At 33.4% G+C, this 20,218-nt stretch overlaps 1 protein-coding gene across 2 annotated transcripts in view; it reads left to right on the top strand.

Annotated features, from left to right (window-relative positions):
* Nucleotides 1-20,218, top strand: part of SLC30A7 (solute carrier family 30 member 7) — a 67,036-nt gene that overhangs the window by 15,442 nt on the left and 31,376 nt on the right. For both annotated transcript variants that reach the window (XR_013991695.1, XM_081025561.1), the window contains exons 4-8: nt 3,884-3,971; nt 4,629-4,755; nt 6,855-6,998; nt 10,107-10,157; nt 13,001-13,136. Coding sequence is in view for 1 of the 2 variants with exons in the window: in XM_081025561.1 (XP_080881687.1) it covers nt 3,884-3,971; nt 4,629-4,755; nt 6,855-6,998; nt 10,107-10,157; nt 13,001-13,136 (546 nt within the window). In the remaining variant the exon portion in view is untranslated. The remainder of the gene's footprint in view (nt 1-3,883; nt 3,972-4,628; nt 4,756-6,854; nt 6,999-10,106; nt 10,158-13,000; nt 13,137-20,218) is intronic.

Raw genomic sequence — 20,218 nt, 5'->3', positions numbered from 1 at the left:
GAGATTGTTACTAGCTAGGGGAATTCTCAACTTTTAACCAATTTTTTTTTTTTTTGAAGAGGAAGAAAAAGTTTCAGTATATGTAAATATGTAAATGATCATGTTTCTTTTTTGGAAGGATATTTTGCTGTTTATTTAAAATCATTATTTCCTAATATTGTTTTATATCACATAACTCTTCAGCTTTGTTTTAATGACTTTGGACAATTAATCAAATATTTGGAGAGTGTTTTCTTGCTGAAGGGACTATGTTGGAACACCTTAGCCTCACCTTTGAGCCTAGTTCCCTTAGAGGCAGTTTGCTTTTTGCATCTCTGATTGAAGGAGGCAATGGAGTTTCCAATATTTGACTTACTCTGCTTGGGTTTTCTTTTGTGTGTGTTTTTTTTTCCTAGCTCATAGAATATTCTGCAGTGTTTCCAGCAGTCAAAACTAATATCCTCTTTCTCCCACCTCTTACTCATTTTCTTTCCTTCTGTCTTTCCCCCCTCCCCTTTCCCTTGTGAGTGCTCTCACATTCTCTCTCCATGGTCTTCCCTATTTTCTCTCCATCTCGCACTCCTATTCCCATCCTCATACTCATTTTCTCTCTCTCATCTCTCCTAAACTCCCTTTCCCACTCTTTTACTCATTTTTTCTTTCTAGTTACTTGTTCCTGTGCTTTCTCTTTTTCTCCCTTCTCTCTTTCTCTCTCCCTCTCCACTTCCTCTCTTTCTCCGTTCCTCACATCTTTTCTCCTGCTCTCTCCTTTCCCCTTTACTATTGTATCTCTCAGGCTCTTTCTTATTCTCCTTCTCCCTCTCCCTTAACATCTTCAGCTGTAGCTCTTTTTTCTCTTCCTTCCCCAGCCTGTCTTTTCTTCTTTCGCTGACTCTCCTTGTCTGACTGCTCCCCTTCCAGTGCACTGTCTCCATTCTCTCCCTCTGCTATTCACATCCCCCTTCCTACAGGCACTGTCTCCTATGCCCTGGTTCTCTTTTGCTCCCTCACTGCTTCCTTTTTCCTCCAGCTTTGCTTTTGTTCTTGAGAAAGCACACGCTCTCTGTTTCTTGAACATGCTCTAATTCTCTTCAGATATTTATTGAGGTCCCACTATGAGTCACATACTTTGCTACTTCTAATGATACGAAGATGAATAAGACATGGCACATTCTTTGGGGGAACTTGTGGTCTGATGGGGAAACAGTTCTGTAAAAATACCATATAACTATGCATTGTGACAAGTACTAAAAGAGAAATATATGAAATTCATTGTCAGAACTTGCTGAGTTGGGGTATAACCAAAGTGATAGAGTTACTTGTAAAATTATAAAAAATGAGACAAAACACTAATCACACTATTTTTATAGTGTAAGACGAGAGATCCTGTAAATCTATAAATACAAACACATTCAATGCTCAGAAAAAAACATTTTCCATGGCACTATATAATCAAAAGATTCTTAAGTGTATTTTGGATCATTAAAGAAAAATTGTATGTAAAGTTATACTTGTGTTGGAAAATTAGTGATCCATATGTATTATATATAAAAAATCTAATTAGGATATCTTATTCAACAATCTTTCTGGAAAAATAGTAGGTGACTCTAAAATTCTCCCCAGTTCCTTAATTGTTAGGATATCTATTTTTTTTCTATTTAGATTGTCTAGTCTTCTACTGATGGTTTTTAGAAGTAGCTTTATTTTATTTTTTAAAATTTTTTTTAAGGAGGGCACAGCTCACAGTGGGCCATGCGGGGAACGAACCGGCAACCTTGGTGTTATTAGCACCATGCTCTAACCAACTGAGCTAACCAGTCGCCCCAGGAGTTGCTTTGAATACCTTCTGTACCAGGGCCGATTTTGCTATCCAAGTTTAACTAGTTGATATGAGAGAGTAATATTCTTGCCACCGTTTATTTCTTATCCTGTCTTCTCCTTATTTGCCTTTTTAAAATAATTTATTGAGAAGGAAAAAGTTAAGGAATAAAAGCTGATGTAACATTTGAAACTATTAATAATTGCTATAGTAGTAAGTATTAGCAGGAGTAAAATATGGTGCCAGGACATCAAAATGACACTGATGAGGCTAAGCCTAGGGATTAATCCGAAAGTGCCCAAATTCATTATGATCACTATAGCAGACTGACTCTGAAGTAGAAGAAACAATAGGAGAAATCTGTGTGGCAACAAAGACTTCTAGTATTTCTTTACAGACAAATCACCTTTGTGTCTTCTCATACTCCTATTTTTGAAATAACAAAGCCAGCATAAAAGTAATATACATCTGACAGGTAGATACATGCATATGTACATGCTTATATACATATGTACATAAACTTGTATCTTTTTTGTCCTGACTGAAGAATGTAGATAACATCATACTTAATTAGGCAGTAGCACATTTATAAATTACGTTTTAATTTCAAGACTCACTCTGTTCAAGTAAACAGTCATTTGTAAATGCAAGTATGTCTAGTTTTCATAGGTTTTTCATTTTAATCCTGCAACAAAGTTTAGCAAATACATTAAATCACTTTAGACCAACAAGTGATCAGAATTTATGGAGCACCTACTAAGCTAGGCTTTAGGGACTAAAAGATGCCTGACAAACATTCCTGATTTTGATCTTGAAATCTAATGGAATTCAAGGACAAAAGGTTTTTAATCAAGCATTAGCTTTGGGACTGACTAGAAGGGTGGGTTGAAAGAAAGTACTTTTTATTTTGAGGTCAATAACCCTGCTAACAGATAAATTCCTAAGTGTGAGTTATGGAAAGCAGACTGTAAATTGTTTGAATTTAATGAGCATTTTATCCAGAAAAAAAAGTATATGCTTTGACAAGTAATAAGATAATTAATTCATTTATATATGTTACAAGGTATAATAGAATTACGTATTATTTCTGATATGCTCTTTTGGAATTTACCTGACAGGGCAAGCTTCCAACATAACCGGATAGAGTACATTTTAAAGAGTTTGTTTTCTTTAAATGTAAAAATTCTATTGTGTAGAAGTTAACATAGAAAAGTAGAAAACGCAGTATTTTTGATGCTCCTGCTACATTATGGACTAAAGTGATTAACTGCTGTCAGCACCCTTTGAATAATGTTTGAGCATGTATAACTGCCAAGTTAAAGTAGTTTCTAATGACTTTAACCAAGCCAAAAAATACCTTATGGAAAAACAGAATCTTTCCCTAATGCCTCACTCAGGTAGAAAGCAGAAAGCTTCAGAAGTCCGTGGAGAAAAGGACGGGCATTTTAAAAATAGTTTTAATAATTGAATTATGTGAAGCTGGAATTAATTCTAAAAACAGGTAGTTGAAAAAGTTTTTGCTAAATTCATTCGTCTTTGAAAAAGAGTGATAGAAGTATAAATCTCAAGTTGTTTCTGAGATACTTCAGAAATAACTTTACTCTTCTTCAGGTCAAGGTCTGCTTTCCAAAGATTTGAAATCTGAAAGGTACAAGGTAGAAAGCATAAGGAGTTTTTAGAAAAGAAGGACTTAAGTTATAAAACCCCCTTTTTCAAGTTCTAGTTTTTATCTTTGGATCCTTCTTTGCGCATTTGTTTGGTCCTGTTCTTCTCCAGTGGCAACTTGAGGTTTACATTTCTGTAAAAGCTCTTTCCAAGTCTAACTACTCTAAGAAGGTTTTTTGATTGGCATGTAGAAATTTATGTGTTTTGTGGTATTCTGCTATTAAATATAATTCATAATTAAATTCACTTCAGTTTTACAACATATGCACAATAAAACATACTATACTCTAGATACTGGGACTTTGCAGGCCACTTATCACCATATAATACTCATGGTTTAGAATCTCTGTGCACATGTAAATTTATTATTAGATTTCTAAGAAATAACTTAATAATCCAGTTTACTTTGCTCTCCCTTAGGTATGTTAGAGCGGAAGTTCTGGCTGGCTTTGTCAACGGCCTGTTTTTGATCTTCACTGCTTTTTTTATTTTCTCAGAAGGAGTTGAGGTACAGTAGATAATGATTAGTCAGTAAATTACATATCTATAACGAAAATGTCTACTCACGAAAAATACATACATGTAATAGAGCTGTTTTTCACACTATTATTTATTGAGGACAGTCTTGGATTAGATCAAATATTACCTGTGTACAGGAGGAGCTTACAAAATTGTTGAACAAATTAAATATTTGTATAACTCTTTGAAATTGAAAACAATTAAATAATTGTACTTTACAAGGTATGAATCAAGTGTTGACACTTGAAAGTGAAGGCATAATACGGGTAGTGAGGTCTGTGGGGAAGAGTTCTTAAACTAGAATCAGAGTTTTGCCAATGAATCTTTCATATTTGGCATATTAAAACAAAGAGAAGATTAAAAAATTTATGAACTTACAATGAATGGCAATATTTTAACATTCAAAGAATGAGTGTTAGACCAAATATTCATGCTTTTAAATATTTGTATTTATTTAAATATAGTAATTGTTACCTTTCTACAGCATATGAGTACTGGTTTTATTTCAGCATATTGTTTTGGCAGATTTTTTTTGGAGTGATTTCCATTCTGAAAATAACTAAAAATTTTTAAAAATTGCTTTTTGTTTTTACCAGTTGATCAATCAGAAGTTATGTCAATGCAGCTTGTATTATGTGTTTTCTAGAGAGCATTAGCTCCTCCAGATGTACACCATGAGAGACTGCTTCTTGTTTCAGTTCTTGGGTTTGTGGTAAACCTAATAGGAATATTTGTTTTCAAGCATGGAGGTCATGGACATTCTCATGGCTCTGGTATGATGGTTAGAACCCTTTGCTTCTTTATTTTCTAGTGTCTGTCATAGTTATTCACTATTGAAAATTGATAATTTTAAAAGTTAAACTCTATATTGATTTTTAATAACAAAGTAATATGTTAATAGACTCTTAGTAATGTCTTCCTGAACCATCCCTTTTACTTCTCCATGCCCCCCCCTCTCAGTGCCTTCTCAGAATTACACGTGTTATCAGTTTGACATGGATCCTTCCAGACCTGTAGGTTATCATCTTTTTACTATGATATCATTTATATAAAACAAACAAATAAACATCAAAAACCACAAAACAAACCTAGTTACTGAAAAAATTATAGTGTATGTGGGTATGAAATTTACTATATAATCTGTCTTTTAGATCTTTCCATTTGGCATAGCTTTTCTCATTAACAGACACATAAAACTCCATGGTGTAGGATACCATGGTTTATTTTACTGATCTTCTCTGGATACACTTCAAGTTTCTTCAAGTTTTTCACTATTCCATATGAAGCATATCCTTGTGAACACATGCAAGTGTTTTTCCAGAGCGGTGCTGTCCTATATGGTAGCCATTAGTCACATGGGGCTATTTAAATTTAAATTATAGTTAATTAAATTGAATAAATTAAAAATCAAGTTCCTTAGTTATGTTAATGACATTTCAAGTTCTCAGTAGCCACATAGGGCTACCATATAGGACAGCAAATATAGAACATTCCTATCAAAAGAGAAAATTCTTTGAATTGCACTGCTCTGGAATATAAGTAGCATTGCTGGAACACAGGATATACAGTCTTTTAATTTTAGTAGACAAATTGCCCTCCAAAATGACTCACTCACATTTATCCCAGCAATAAATACAAGTAGTAATTTCCTCCCACCACAACTTAATATTATGGATTTAAAACCACTTTGCTAATATCTTGATAAAAATGGTATCTCATTTTTTTTGGTATTTCTCTGACTAGTAGTGAGATTAAAAATCTTTCTGTATGTTTTTAGGCCATTTAAGTTTTTCCTTTTCTGGAATTGTCTGGGTGTTTTTTTGTTTGTTTGTTTTTCTATTGTTAATCCATTTATAAGCATTTTTCTTTCTTATTTGTCTTATTGCATAGCCAGGACCTCTAGCACAATGTTGATTAGAAATACTGATAGCTTGTATCCTTGTGTCAACCTGGGTGACTTTAAAAAAACCACTAACACCCAGATTTAATACCAGGACATTTATATCCGAATCTCTGGAGGAAGAGACCCAGTATGTTTTAAAGCTCTCCAGTCAATTTTAATGTGCAGTCAAGGTTGAGAACCATTACTTTAATGAAGAATACTACTAAAGTTTTACCATTGAGTCCGATGTTTATGGTCCATTTCTGATAAAACTGCTTTTATTAACTAAAGGATCTGCTTCCACCTGTTGTAGTAATCATTTTTCCTCCTTTAGTTAATTTAAAATTAGTAATTACATTGATAGTTTTTTCTTATGAAGAACTATCCTTAAATTGGGGGGTTAAAATGTTTTCATTTAAGTCTGCTTTTAGGTCTGTGATCCATTTTGAGTCAGTTTTTGTGTATGGTTTGAGGTATGGGTCCAATATTATTTTCTTTGTATAGATATTCAGTTGTCTCAGCACCGTTTGTTAAAAAGATTACTTAATTGTCTCGGCACCCTTGTCAACAATTTACTATGTGAGAGTTCATTTTTGGACTCTCAGTTCTTTTTCATTGATCTATATGTCTATCCTCATACCACCATCATGCTGTCTTGATTAATATAACTTTGAGGTAGGTTTTGAAATTGGAATATGTGAATTTTCCAACTTTATTCTGTTTTTTAAATGTGGTTTTGGCTATTTTGGGTCCTTTCTTGCATTTCCATATAAATTTTAGAACTAGCTTGTCAATTTCTGCTTCTATTTTTTTCCTGTACTACATAGTAGGAACTCAGTATTGTTTTAATGAATCTACAACACTTTTTATAAGTAAATGTTTATTGAATTGATTCTGGTTTTAGAACTAATTTTTTTCACTAATATCAGTACTATTGTAACCATAACTTAATATATTTTTACATACCGTTTGTTCTAACACTGTTTCTAGGCCATGGACATAGTCATTCCCTCTTTAATGGTGCGCTGGACCAGGCCCATAGCCATGGAGATCATTGCCATAGTCATGAATTGAAACATGGTGCTGTGCATAGCCATGATCATGTTCATGGTCACGGACACTTTCATTCCCATGGTGAGTACAGCCTAAAGCCTTTCAAATGGCAGCCTTCCAAACAAACAGAGCTTATGCAGATTGCTTTTTCTAGTTGAAAACGTCTTTAAAATATTGCAGTCAACTTCCTTTCTAATTAATTAAACGAAGTGGTTCCCCGGGCTAGTTCATTTTTAGTATATAATGAAATTAACTTGGTATAAGGCAATAGATGTAGCTTTTTTCAGTGAGTATCTTATAACAAAAAGCCACTATTTTAAATGGGTATCAATAAATGAGGAACAATTGCATTTTAGCAAATGAAAATCATGATTTTTTAAAAATACAATGAGGCCTTTTGTTATATGTAGGCTTATTACAATACACTAGCTTTCAATTTTTCACATTTTCATTGTAATTTTTATAGATAACACCTGATATTTACATCAATATGCCCTTAGGAATCTTTATATGCTAACTTACATAGTATTAAATACTAAGTTATACGGTATTTATCAACTTAATATTTTATTTTAAAATTATATTTTAAATAGTTTATTCACAAAATTTGAGAGTATAGATTAATAGAGCTGTTTAAGTGATACAATTTGATTAATCTTTAAATAAAATATATGCATAAATACTGTGTGTACGTCCCACATAGTGAGAATGCTAAAGCTTTAGATTTAAAAATATGAAAGGGGCCTTGGAGATTGAGTATAAGTCCCTGATGTTTTTTGTAACAATACAGTGGTATGCTTTAAAACCTTGTTTTTCTAAGTTTTTTGCTCACATGCATCCCAGAATAATTTTTGAAAAACTGTGCATCCCTCATTGTTTTTAAGAGGATTTCTAAAAAAAATTTGTTTAAATATTGCAAAGAATATAATTTCTGAGACACTACAGATAATATTTTAGAATGAAACTTCATTACCCTATAGAATATAAAGTAGACTTTAAATATCTTAATGATTTGAGATGCACTATCACCCATTCAAAAACATGTATATCAACAGTTGTAAATTTTATAGCATTTTGTTTTTTCTTGAATTTTTATTGCCATTTAATTTCTTTTACAGAATTTTTATAATAATGCAGTATATTTGTGTTATGTCTTTTCTTGATCATCTGTTACACTTCTTGGCAATAAAATATGCATGTAAATTAAAATATTTTATTTCCTAGGGACATAAGATTTAGCATTTAAATGTTTCTTTTGGATGGAATTATTGTAATTTTTACTAATACACATACCACCTAACTCAAGGGATATGTAGTTGTTTACCAAAGAGGAAGAAGAAATGGGTTTGATAAGCAACTAGCTAGTCTCTCCACAACAGAGGAAAAAAGAAATTTCATATCCAGAAGGACTTCCATATTTTGCATAGATGGGAGTTACGTTGTCTGATATAGCTATTATACAGCAGAATATACCTTTCAAAACAATCATGTGAAAAATGACTGTCTTTATCTGGACCTACTACTTATATACAGAAATCTGTTGCCTTGATCAGGAGCTGGTTTGTTAGCACAGTTAACACGTTTGACTAACAACAGGATTTTCAAGGTAGCTATGTTTTTCTTTCCACACAGCAGCGCCACATCCAGACAAATTATTGTGCAATGTTATGCTTTTGTACCTCTTCTGGCATTGTTCTAGCGCTCTATCAAGGTTATAGTAATAAGTCAGCTTTTTCGTCCTGTGAACCAAGAACCAACCATGCCCCAGGCAGGCTCCCTGTTAGCTCTCTGATCAGAAAGCTTGTCAGTCCTCTTGATGATCCCTTAATCTTCAAAGTAAGGATACAGATTGCAGTACTTTTTCATCATAAAGGCAAAATGAAAAAGTATTTTGATCTGTGTGAAAAGCTTGCCACATCCATCTAGAAACTATTGGAAAACTATGAGGTATGACCAAATAATGTAGTGAATGTTTAAATAAAAAAAAATTATTACAGTAAAAGGCACATTGCCATTAATGCCCCTCAAAGTACTCCCCTTTGCTTCGAACACTCTTTATCCATTGTCTTGACATTTTCTGAAGCAGTTCTGGAAGTCCTCTTTCATGAGTGTCTTTAGTTGCGCTATCATGGCTACCTCAGTGTCCTGAATTGATTCAAAACATTTACCTTTCATGGTCATTTTGACTTAGGTAAGAGCCAGAAGTCGCATAGTGCCAAATCCAGTGAATAAGGTGGATGAGGACACACCATAATTTTTTTATTTGACAGAAATTGCTATACCAGAAGTGGTGTGACAATGGAACCTTTCCGTTGTGATCACAAAATATGGTGAAGGCTGCTGCCAAGTGCCATCCAACGGAAAGGCAGAGTTCTTCAGTATAGTCAGTTGAGTGTGAGCTAAGGTTGAGAGGTGTGTTTCACAGTGTGCCATAAATCATACTCCATGACAGCCCTCCGTGTCTCACATGGCTTCTTGTATATGGCAATTTCTGTCAAATAAAAACATCACGGTGTGTCCTCATCCACCTTATTCACCGGAACTGGCACTGTGTGACTTCTGGCTCTACCCCAAAGTCAAAATGATTCAGGACATCGAGGCAGCCATTACAGCACAGCTAAAGACACTCACGTAAGAGGACTTCCAGAATTGCTTCAGAAAGTGACAAGAAGGATAAGTGTATTCAAAGTGAGGGGGAATATTTTTAGGGGGATTAATGGCAACGTGTCTTTTACTGTAATAAATAATTTCTTTGTGTACTGTTTGATCACACCTCGTATTGTTTGCCATAGTTGTTTTTCTGAATATTGTCCTTGCTTCATTTCTTGGACTTCTTATAACTTCAACTAGTAGTTTTGGTTTTTGTAAATTTCCAGTTGTAAAATTAGCATAACAAGCTATATAAGGCATGTTATGAATATTAGAAAACTTTTACAATGTTTTTAACTTACTGTGTGTTTTTTACTAGATTACTATATTAATTTCCTAAACACTCTGTACTATTGATGTGTTTTGAAATTTCCCAAGTCTATCTCCTTTAAATTGCTATAAAAATAGTTTGTAGGTCTGATATGGCTATATAGTCATGCATCCTTTGTGATACATTGAAATGAAAAATACGCTGAATTACAAAAAATGAATCAGGAATTGATGACATGTTTTAAAATAATTTAACTTAACTCTCTACAGATGGTCCTTCCTTAAAAGAAACAACAGGACCCAGCAGACAGATTTTACAAGGTATGACAAGAAATTTGTATGTTTCTCAGTTTTATGAAACTGGTTTTTGATTCTAAGCTGTCTGAAGTTTTCCTTTAAGAAAAATACATAACATAGTATTTGTGTTTAAAACATTAGCCTTCCTAGTGTTTATATTTTATATGTACTATTAGGTATATTAGCAGATATTCTTTTAATTGTCACTGGGCTGTTTTCTCAGCTTTAATAATAAGATTAAAATATTCAGAAATTATACTGCGTAAATATAAATAATACCCACTCAGTGACTATAGTAACGCCATAGTATTCCTATGCAGGATTATTAAATAATTTTTCCAAGAATAATATCCAATTTGTATTTATGTTGAGGAAAAATTTAGTGCTAAAAATGTAATACATCCAAACCCAAAGAATGTACAGCACCAAAAGTGAACCCTAATGTAAACTATGGACTTTGGATAATAATGACGTGTCAGTGTTGTTTCATCGTTTGTAGTAAGTCTACTATCTGGTGGGGCATATTGACAGTGGGGGAGGCTGTGCCTGTGTGGGGGCAGAAGGGGTATGGGAAATCTCTGCATCTTCTGCTTAATTTTGCTGTGAACCTAAAACTGCTCTCACAAATAAAGTCTGTTATATTTTTTAAAAACGTAATGCAAAGTGATACCTTGGTTATACTTACAGGCCTCAAATGCTGATATCTAAACTGATGTATGTCAAGGGATGTATTACAAAATTTTACAAGCCAGAGAAAATCAGTCTTGTCTATAAACTATGGTAGTTTCTTTTTGGGGATGTGAACCAATACAGGTTGTTGTGAAAATTAGTTTATATTTTCTAATTATCTGTCAATTTATGGTGGCTGAAGCTGAAGGGTAGAGATAACTGCCTGGTACTAAAACTTTTCCATGTAGATACTCACATATGAAAACCTAAGTTAACTGAATTTTTCAGTTATTTGCCACATTTTTCTCATGACCCCTGGCTTTCTAGGTTTGGGCAGTTGAATTAACCAAGTCATCTAAGGCTTTCAACTTTCATGTAAGTTAAACATATTAGGTTAGATTTCTTCAGTGATTTTTCTTGAATCAATTACTAGAAAATAAGAAGGGCTTACATTGTTAATGACACTAGTTAATATAATCTAGTTTTCAAGTTAGCAAATAGGATACAGGTAGGGACTTTCTAATTGAAGTAAAATCAAGAACAAATGAAATGATTCTTTTCTTTTTTCTCTCAGTGTTTAGATTCTACCAAAACACGGATTAAAAAATATAAAAGTTTAAAATCACATATCATTTAAGAGTTTTGATGTGTATGTTTTTCCAGTTTTATTTTTAAAACTTAAAGTGGTCCCAACACCAATTCTTTGCTATTTGACATACCCTAAAGAAACAAAATATTTTTCTATAGTCCTTCTAATATAATGTTTGTTACAGAAAAAAAGAGCCGTTAGCTTTTTGAAGAATCGTTATAAAGGTCAATACTTTATACAAATAAAAAAGTATATTAGGCACTGAGGCATGAATTACATTTGGCATAATACTTGATATAAAATTCCATAGTAGCAGGTGAATTGAAACATATTTTCCTAGAGTGCATTAAGATTTAATTGGACTCATTAATAATCCATTGTTAAATTATTAGAAAGTGTTTTCAAGTTTATGTAAATTATGTTTTACATCTAAAAATAATAAATGATGTACCTTTAATTGTTCAGTGAACCAAAAAGAAAACTACAATCTTTCCCCAAAAATAACATCTAGCCAGATCATCAGCTCTAATGCATGTTTTGGAGCAAAAATTAATATTATATTATATAAGACCTAGTATTATATTATACCAAGTCTTATATAAAATAAGACTGGGTTTTATATTTATTTTTGCTCTAAAAGGCGCATTAGAGCTGATGGTCTAGCTAGGTCTTATTTTCAGGGAAGCATGGTAAATACTTCTAAAGTAGACATATGCCTTTTACGCATTAGGTATTTGTTTTCAGAGTGGTTGATGCTATTGAAGAATGCTCTATTTTTAGCAACATGGTTGAAGTTTAAGAGACGGTAGTTTGCTATACAGTAAATTTTACCTGTTAAAGATTTACATGTTGAATAATTTGTCCAGTTAAATCTTTTTTAAAATCTATCCTAAACTTATTTCTTGACATTTTTTAATGGTTTTCAATCAGAGTTGATTCTTAAATGTAAATATTATACTTAGGTTCTTGGGCAGTTAGAATACTAGTATCCTACCAATTTCATATTTAATTATTAAAAGCAAAATATATTTACATCTACTTTAAAATATTCAAACTCCTACTTTCTCTTATATCAAGTTTGAGTTCAGCATGTACCTTTAGGTAACCCAATTTTTAGGAGAATTAATAAACACAACAGTATGAATAGAGTTATGCTCCATAGGAAATTCGTCTAAATGGTAATTTTAATTACCAGCAGAGGGCTCTGTGTATACATACTACATATATTTGTAGTTATAAACAATGTTTTCTTTTAGCCTAATGCAGCTTCTAACAGATTATTAATTAACTTCTGGACTCTTTTAACCAGAGATGAATGTGCATGATTTTAAAATCATTTTGTTACTCTATTTCCTCATTTATATTATACCAGATATTAAGAGCAAGTATAAATTCTTCATCACATAATTTTAACCCCTGCTGATTTGAAAAAGACAATATTTCAATTCCCAAAGGTCCTATACTTCGTTACTAAACAATGAATCCACATTCTTACTGATTTTCAAATTAGTATTTAGTTTTCATTAAAATCAAGAATAGTTTTAAGAAATGTTTGTATTTTCAGTTAATCAGAGGATGCTATTTGATTCTGATTGTGCTCTATTTCTAGGTGTATTTTTACACATTCTAGCAGATACACTAGGGAGTGTTGGTGTGATTGCCTCTGCCATCATGATGCAAAATTTTGGTCTGATGATCGCAGATCCTATTTGCTCAATCCTGATAGCAATACTCATAGTGGTAAGGTAAGTGCTGGTGTGTTGCTTTCAGGTTTTCAAATGAGAGGTGATAGATACGTTATTTAAATCACAGGCCTAAATTATTACTAGGTTGGTTTTTCTTTGGTCTTTAACAAATTTTTACATAGATTATTTCTTTTCTCATCTTGCTATGTTTGTGTGCATTTGCCTAGGGTTTGGTGTTTCCTTTTGGTATTTTGCAATTAATATTTTTGGTCTGTAATTCAAAGCAGTAGTCATTTTCTTGAATCCAGCCCTGTATCTGCAGAGTAGAACGTTGGAAATATATTAACTATAGTTAGAATCTTCTTCCTTTGACATGTGTATCTTTCAAAAGCATATTAAAATCTCTTCTTTTAGAACTATTTTTAATCTATAAAGTCACATTATCATTGCAGGAGTCTTGTAAAAATGGTTACTGAAGTATGTTTATGTCTGTCTCCCTATCTAGATTATAAATTCTTGAGGAAGGATCTGTCTCTTAGCTTTTTAGATCTATTGCCTGCTGAAGTACCAGCATGTATGTAAATGTGTATGTGTGTATACATTTTCAATACATATTTGCTGAATTAGATTGCGTAATTGTTATCTCTTAAATTTGTCACTTTATTGTTTTAATTTTTATCAGAGTAATGGAATAATACATGCCTTTATTTCATGGTCTTGAATTATTTATAAAGATATATCTTGATTGGACTGTTTTTTATTTATCCATATAATTTTATTGTTAATAAAACTTTCTTTGTAATAACAAGACCTTGTATAAAGCTGACTATTCTTTTTTTTTTGTGACGTGTTACTTTTTTTTTAAGGCTGACTATTCTATCCAGCTACAGCTTATATAAGTAGAATAGATGCAATAAAATGCAATGAAGTTATAATCCTATAAATTAGTCACAAATGCAGGTTTTTAAGTTTTTGCTTAAAAATTAATGGTTATGCTTTTTCTTCATCTTTGGAGATCTTATACTTCTTTGTAAGTACAGTTTAGGTGTCACATATTATGAAACAACTCCTGAGAGATTTGGTAATTTACGTATGTATCTCTCTATTTGCATGTTCAGTGTGCATTTTATTTGTTTTTGTATTATAATTCTTAGTTGCTTCTAACACTTCTTAGAGTAGGATCTTAATGTTCACCTTTCTTTGTCTTCACTGTTGTTATCCTAATTCTCCTATTGTTTGTTTCTTGGAAGAGGTTGGCATCTCTGTGTCCCTCAAACTCTTCACACAGTGGCCAAAGTGATCTTCTTTAATGAGGATTATGGTACAAAAATTATTTTGCTTTAAATCCTTCAGTGGCGCTTTCTTACCCTCAGGATAAAGTCTGAACTCCTTAATGGGATTTCATGTTGCTACCCATTTACCTCTTCAGTATTTCTTTCACCCCTTGTCAATTTATATTCTGCTCAGTTATATTCTTTCAGTTCTCTGAAAATATGTTATGAGTCTTCTGGATATTGGTTTGCTCATAGTTACTCTCCAAAATAAAATCCTCTTCTACTGAGTGTCCTTCTCCCTTCTCCCTGCCCCCGTCCTCACACACAAATGTATAGATCACAACTACTCATCCTTCAGATTAGATTTCAGATTAAATGGCACCTTTTTCAGGAAGTATTTCCTAATTCTCCACCTCAGGCCAGGTTAATTATACATATAGCACCTAAAGTACTCCTCTCATGGCATTTATGTACTATATTGAAATAGCCTGCATTATTATCTCTTAAGCTTCATGGGGTCAAACTTTTTTCATTGTTGTAAAGTCCACACTTACCTCTGCCAAGCAAAAAGTTGGTACAAACTTACCAAAAAGTTATTCAAATTTGGATTTGAATAAAAATAAATTTATGTTTTTTCAACCTCAGAGACTTAACTTCTCTAATCCCAAGTAGGGAATTCTTAGTTCTATTCCCATTCAGTTATTCTACAAATACACACACACACACACACACACACACACACACATGCACACGCACAGAGAGAGAGAGAGAGAACTTTTTTACTGAAATATAACTGCATAAATCATTTCAACAAATATTCATTAAGTAGACCTCTCACCAGGGTGGTGAAAAGACAGGCTACTCATTGGTTTGAACTTGCAGTAGGAGAGAGGGAGCAAGCCGACATTGTTTTAGGAGCCATGTAAAGAAAGGGTTTCAAACTGGAAGGAGTAGTCAACCCTGTCAAAGGCTGCTGGATCTGATAATTAGCACCATAGGTAAGATGCTCGGAAGAGTGGTGAGAATGAAAGCCTGATCAAAGGAGCTTCAAGAGAGAATGGGAGGGGAAGAAATAGAGATAGCAACGATAGCTCCTTTTCAAGGCCTTTTTCTGTAAAGGGAGCAGTGTGCTTGCCTGGCAACACTGAGGGACCCCTTTGAAGTTTGTGGTCATGAACTTAAAGTAAAACTACCAGTACAGTTGTAATTTTTTCTCTAGTCTTGCCAGCTACTTGGTAAAGGTATGGAATAGAACAGGTTTGGGTGGGATTTGGTATGTGAGTACTGACAGAGGAAGAAAGGAGCAAGGCAGGGTGGGAAATTAAGATTTAAAGGTAATAAAAGATGCTAAAATAAGAAAGTGATAGGATTAGTTGATTGGGGTTCTGGGAGAAGTGTTAGAGTGGAAGGATTAGGGGAAGAGATCCAGAAGTGGGAAGAGTTGTTCAATTGTGAGATGCTTGAAATTGAGACTTTAAGGTCTTAAGATATGGTCCCAGAAGTGGATCCAGGATAAGATCATCACAGAGGCCAAATGTTAGATGGACTGTCCACATGGCTATTTAAATTAAGAGTAACGAAAAGGGTAGAGGTGGAAAAATAATAAGTCCATTGCTGAACTCTTCAGTTATCGAAGGGGAGCTGTCAAGAATTGTAACACTGGTAATCTGGTAATCAGGATGTGTTGAGAGTGCAATAATCTGTTGGCATGGGCCTCGGAGGAACTGTGTTTTGGGGGGAAGTAGGAGGAACAGTGATTTGGAAATAGTTGTGATAAGCAAGGAGATGTTTACCTCCCCAGAGTGTAGGAGAGAAATGGTGTTTCTAGCAGTGCTTAGGGGAAAGTGTCCTCAAACGAGAGCCAGTTTTCAGATAGAGCACGAAAATGATACAGCTATTCAGAAAAGAGGATTTCATGAAAATTACAGATTTGAGAGTAGTGTTTGTAAAGTTATGGAAATACCTATACTGACAAAGAAACGTGGCCAAGTATAGAAAAGGATAAGGAAAAAATTGCCTACAGTTCTATCAGCCAAGAGAACCATGTTAATATTTTTGTATTTTTTGGCTCTTGTATTCTGAGCCTGTTTTTTAATGGTATTTTTATTTGTATTATGCATACAAAAGTATATTCTGAGTAAGAAAACCTTTTAAGCTTTTTATGATTATAAATATATAGTTATTATAGAAAACTTGGAAAATGCTGAAAAGTATAAGGAAATAAAGGAAAATAGGATCACAACACTTCAGAGGTCACATTACCACTGTTAACAGTATTTCTTTATGGTCATTTTTAGGCTTTTTTTTTTTTTGCATTTCTACTGTATGTGCTGATTGTTAAGCTTGGTCAGCATGAGAGTATTCACAGGTTCTATATGAAAGATAGAGTTATTATTTTAAGGCGATAAAGTTTTGAGATGATTTATTAGGTAGCAAGGTCTTAATTCAATGACAATAAACGACAACAGGTACAGGGCAAACATAAGAATGATTCATTATTGTAAAGAGTCTATATCTAAAGTATATGTTTCTCTACATGGATGAGGGGGAAAAATATATATATATGTATATATATTCATCCTTGAATGTTATGTATGTCTCTCTGGGTGGTATGATTTTTAAATTATGCTTCTTTCCTAATGTCGCCAAGGTAAACCGACATTTCTGACTTTGCTTTAAAAAAGCATTTATTTTAAAATGGAGGGCAATTAAAGAAACCTTCAGCTTCAAAATACAAAATAAAGACATTCTAGTTGTCTATTTTTCTGTTAAGAAAGCAAACTTAATTTACTGAATTACTGTTCACATGATAGTGAAATATAGCAAGGAGATCATTCTGAGATGGTTTTCAAATTAGTTAAGAGTTTGCCTCATTAGCCAAAGCTGATTTTAGGAAATAGGTGAAAACTCTTACAGACTCAATAAAACAGAGTATAAAGAAGTAATTTCCCTTACCCTTAATTTTTATATATATATGCAATTCATCAAGAGCAAGATAAATAATGGGACTCTATACATTCTCTGAATTTAAATGTTCCTCAATTGAGAATGTGCTAGGGAAATAGATATTTCTCCCTTCTAGGCTGCCTGCCCAGTGTTCCATTTTCACTTTCACAGTGAAAGTGATTTCTTAGAAACAGACAGCTTTTCTTTCTCTCAACATTTTCTAACACAGCAAATGGTGATATAAATTTCTGGGTTAAAATGGGTTGTACTGTGATGAATTTTGCTTCCCAATGAAAAGCAGCAAACTGAGAGTAATTTTTATCTGATGAAAATATATACTTCTTATAAAAGATTTCAGAATGGTTTTGTTCCTTTTTCCCCATTAGTAGCTGAATTGGAATGGAAAGTAGATTCATAACATAGAGTGCAGAAATCTGAACAATTAGTTGTAACTTTGAATCACACTGTGATTTAAAAGTGATGCTCTTTAACTAGATCTGGAGGTTGAGTTTTTGATTTACTTAAATAAAAGGAGTACCTATGCACGATGGGGAAAAATACATAAACAGGATGCAGAAATGAGCTCTGTTACTTGTGTGGTATTTCTGAAACCTTGCAGAATTTTTTTTTTTAATCAGTTTTTTGCAACTCACCAGTGTTACCATTTTATTGTACTTTGTACATTTTTACCATAATCATTTGTAAATACAAAGAAAAGCTTTTTAAACAAAATAAATTGTCTCTGATAAGTGCAAAACTTTTCCAATAATATAGTTATTTCTTGTTACTATATACATTGAAAAAATATCGCTCAACTTTTAGAGGCAAACTAAGGTATAGGCTTTAGAAAAGATAGATAATGGTCATAAGGTTCAAAATAGAAAGAATATATACTGCCAATTAAACAAAATTGTAAACTTGAAATTCTAAATCGTAGGTGATCATTATTGTTCATGATTTGGATTTGGACCAGATACAGGTTTTGATAAATCTTGTTGATTTCTGGTCAAATAGATAATTATTTGTAGCCTATATTAAGTAAAAAGGAAGCATTTTTTTTCACATGTAACAAGCTGCTTGCTGTATCTTCAAATAGTCATATGTATGAGAAACTGCAGATTTTTTTTGTTTTTTTTTGTTTTACCAAAAATGGTTTTGGGTGTTGTCTAACAATTCTCTTTGTGGTTTACCTTTCAAGTGGTTACAATTTATGAACAATACTTTTGGGGACTAAGATAAAGGAAGACAGTTCCCCAAGATTTTAACTTTGTGTTTGTATATGTATCCACAATGGGAACATTATTGCCTAGTAATTATATTTTTAAATTATATATAAAATCCCTCATAGAGCATTTACAAATACTGATTAGTCTAACACCCTTTCTCAAACAGCATTCTGGGAGAGAAGGCCCTAATGCCCTAGAGCATCCATTTGTATATAATTATTAACTTCTCACCTACACTTGTAGAAAAGCACTGCTTATGTCCTATCCTTGGCGGAATTAGGCAATAGTCACTCAAATCATTTTGTGTTTGATGGTTCAGATGAAGAACCCTTGTTAAAAGCTGGCAAATGGACTTAGAAATATTAGAAGGAACAGAGAAAATGCAATAATCTATTAGTGATCATTATCCAATAACATTAGACAAGAGAAAGTATCTGAGGCTTAAAAATTGGAAAGAAGAGATTATTCTTTTATGTAAAATATATGATTGTATTTCTGTAAAACTCATGGGGAAATTATGACAGATAAGTTACTAAAGTTGCAAGTATCAAATTGATGTTCACAATTAATACCCTTTATATATAAGCAAAATTCATTTGAATGATATAATTAAAGAGAAGACACCTTTTTAGTCGCAACAACAAAGATAATCTAGAGATTAAAATACTTAAATTTGTGTGGGGAAAAATTTTAAATACTTATTAAAAACACAAAAGCATTTAGAATCAGTAGGGAGGGAATGGGCTTTTTAATAACTGGATAACCGTTTGGAAAAAAAATAAGTTTGCAACTGTAGCTCGTACTGTACACCCAGATAATTCCGTATGGATTAGAACTCTGAAAGTAAAGCATTTAAACCATGCTATACTAGAAGAAAGTATGTCTGCATTATTTTACATGAGAATATTAGGGGAATAACTATGGCTCGAAACTTGTAGAATCAGGCCTGCCGGTGGCTCAGGTGGTTGCCCAGTTCAATTCCCACATGGGCCAGTGAGCTGCACCCTCTACAGCTAAAATTGTGAACAACAGCTCTCCCTGGAGCTAGGCTGCCATGAGCAGCCGCAGGTTGGTGTGAGGTGCTGCGGGCTGCTGTGTGCTGCCGTGGGCTGCCATAAGTGGCCGGTGGCCAACATGATAGTCTGGCAGCCAGCATTAGCGGCCAGCAGACGAGAGCTGCTGTGAGCTGCTGTGAGTGGCTGACTGACGACTGGTGACTGACTGCCTGGGGCCAGGGGCAAAGCTCATAATACGAGCATGGGCCAGGGAGCTGTGTCCTACACAACTAGACTGAGAAACAACAGCTTGAACCGGAGTTGGGGGGAGGCAAAAGAGAGGGGGAAAGAAAAATGAGAATAGTACTATGTCTGTGGCAAGAACTTTGACAATATCTAGCATAATTAAGTGTGCATTTACTTTTAATTAAACAGTCCCACTTCTAGGAATGTATCCTAAAGATAAATTTGCAAAAATACAAAAGGATGTATTTTATAAGGTCATTCTTTGTGGCTTTATTTGTTTTGGCCAAAGATTGGAAAGAATGAAAGTGTCCATTAATAAGGGAATTCTATGCATAAAATAGAAAATAAAATAAGGGAGGGGTGACATCAGCAAGATGGCAGAATAGAAAGCTTTAGGCTTTTTTTCTTTCATGGAGACAGAGATTTAACACAACAAGCTGACGAAATACCTCTGT

The sequence above is a fragment of the Rhinolophus hipposideros genome (assembly GCF_964194185.1).
Source record: "Rhinolophus hipposideros genome assembly, chromosome: 19".
NCBI classification, from domain to species: domain Eukaryota; kingdom Metazoa; phylum Chordata; class Mammalia; order Chiroptera; family Rhinolophidae; genus Rhinolophus; species Rhinolophus hipposideros.
The sequence above is the reverse complement of the archived record's forward strand: the minus strand, read 5'-3'. Positions and strand labels throughout refer to the sequence as shown.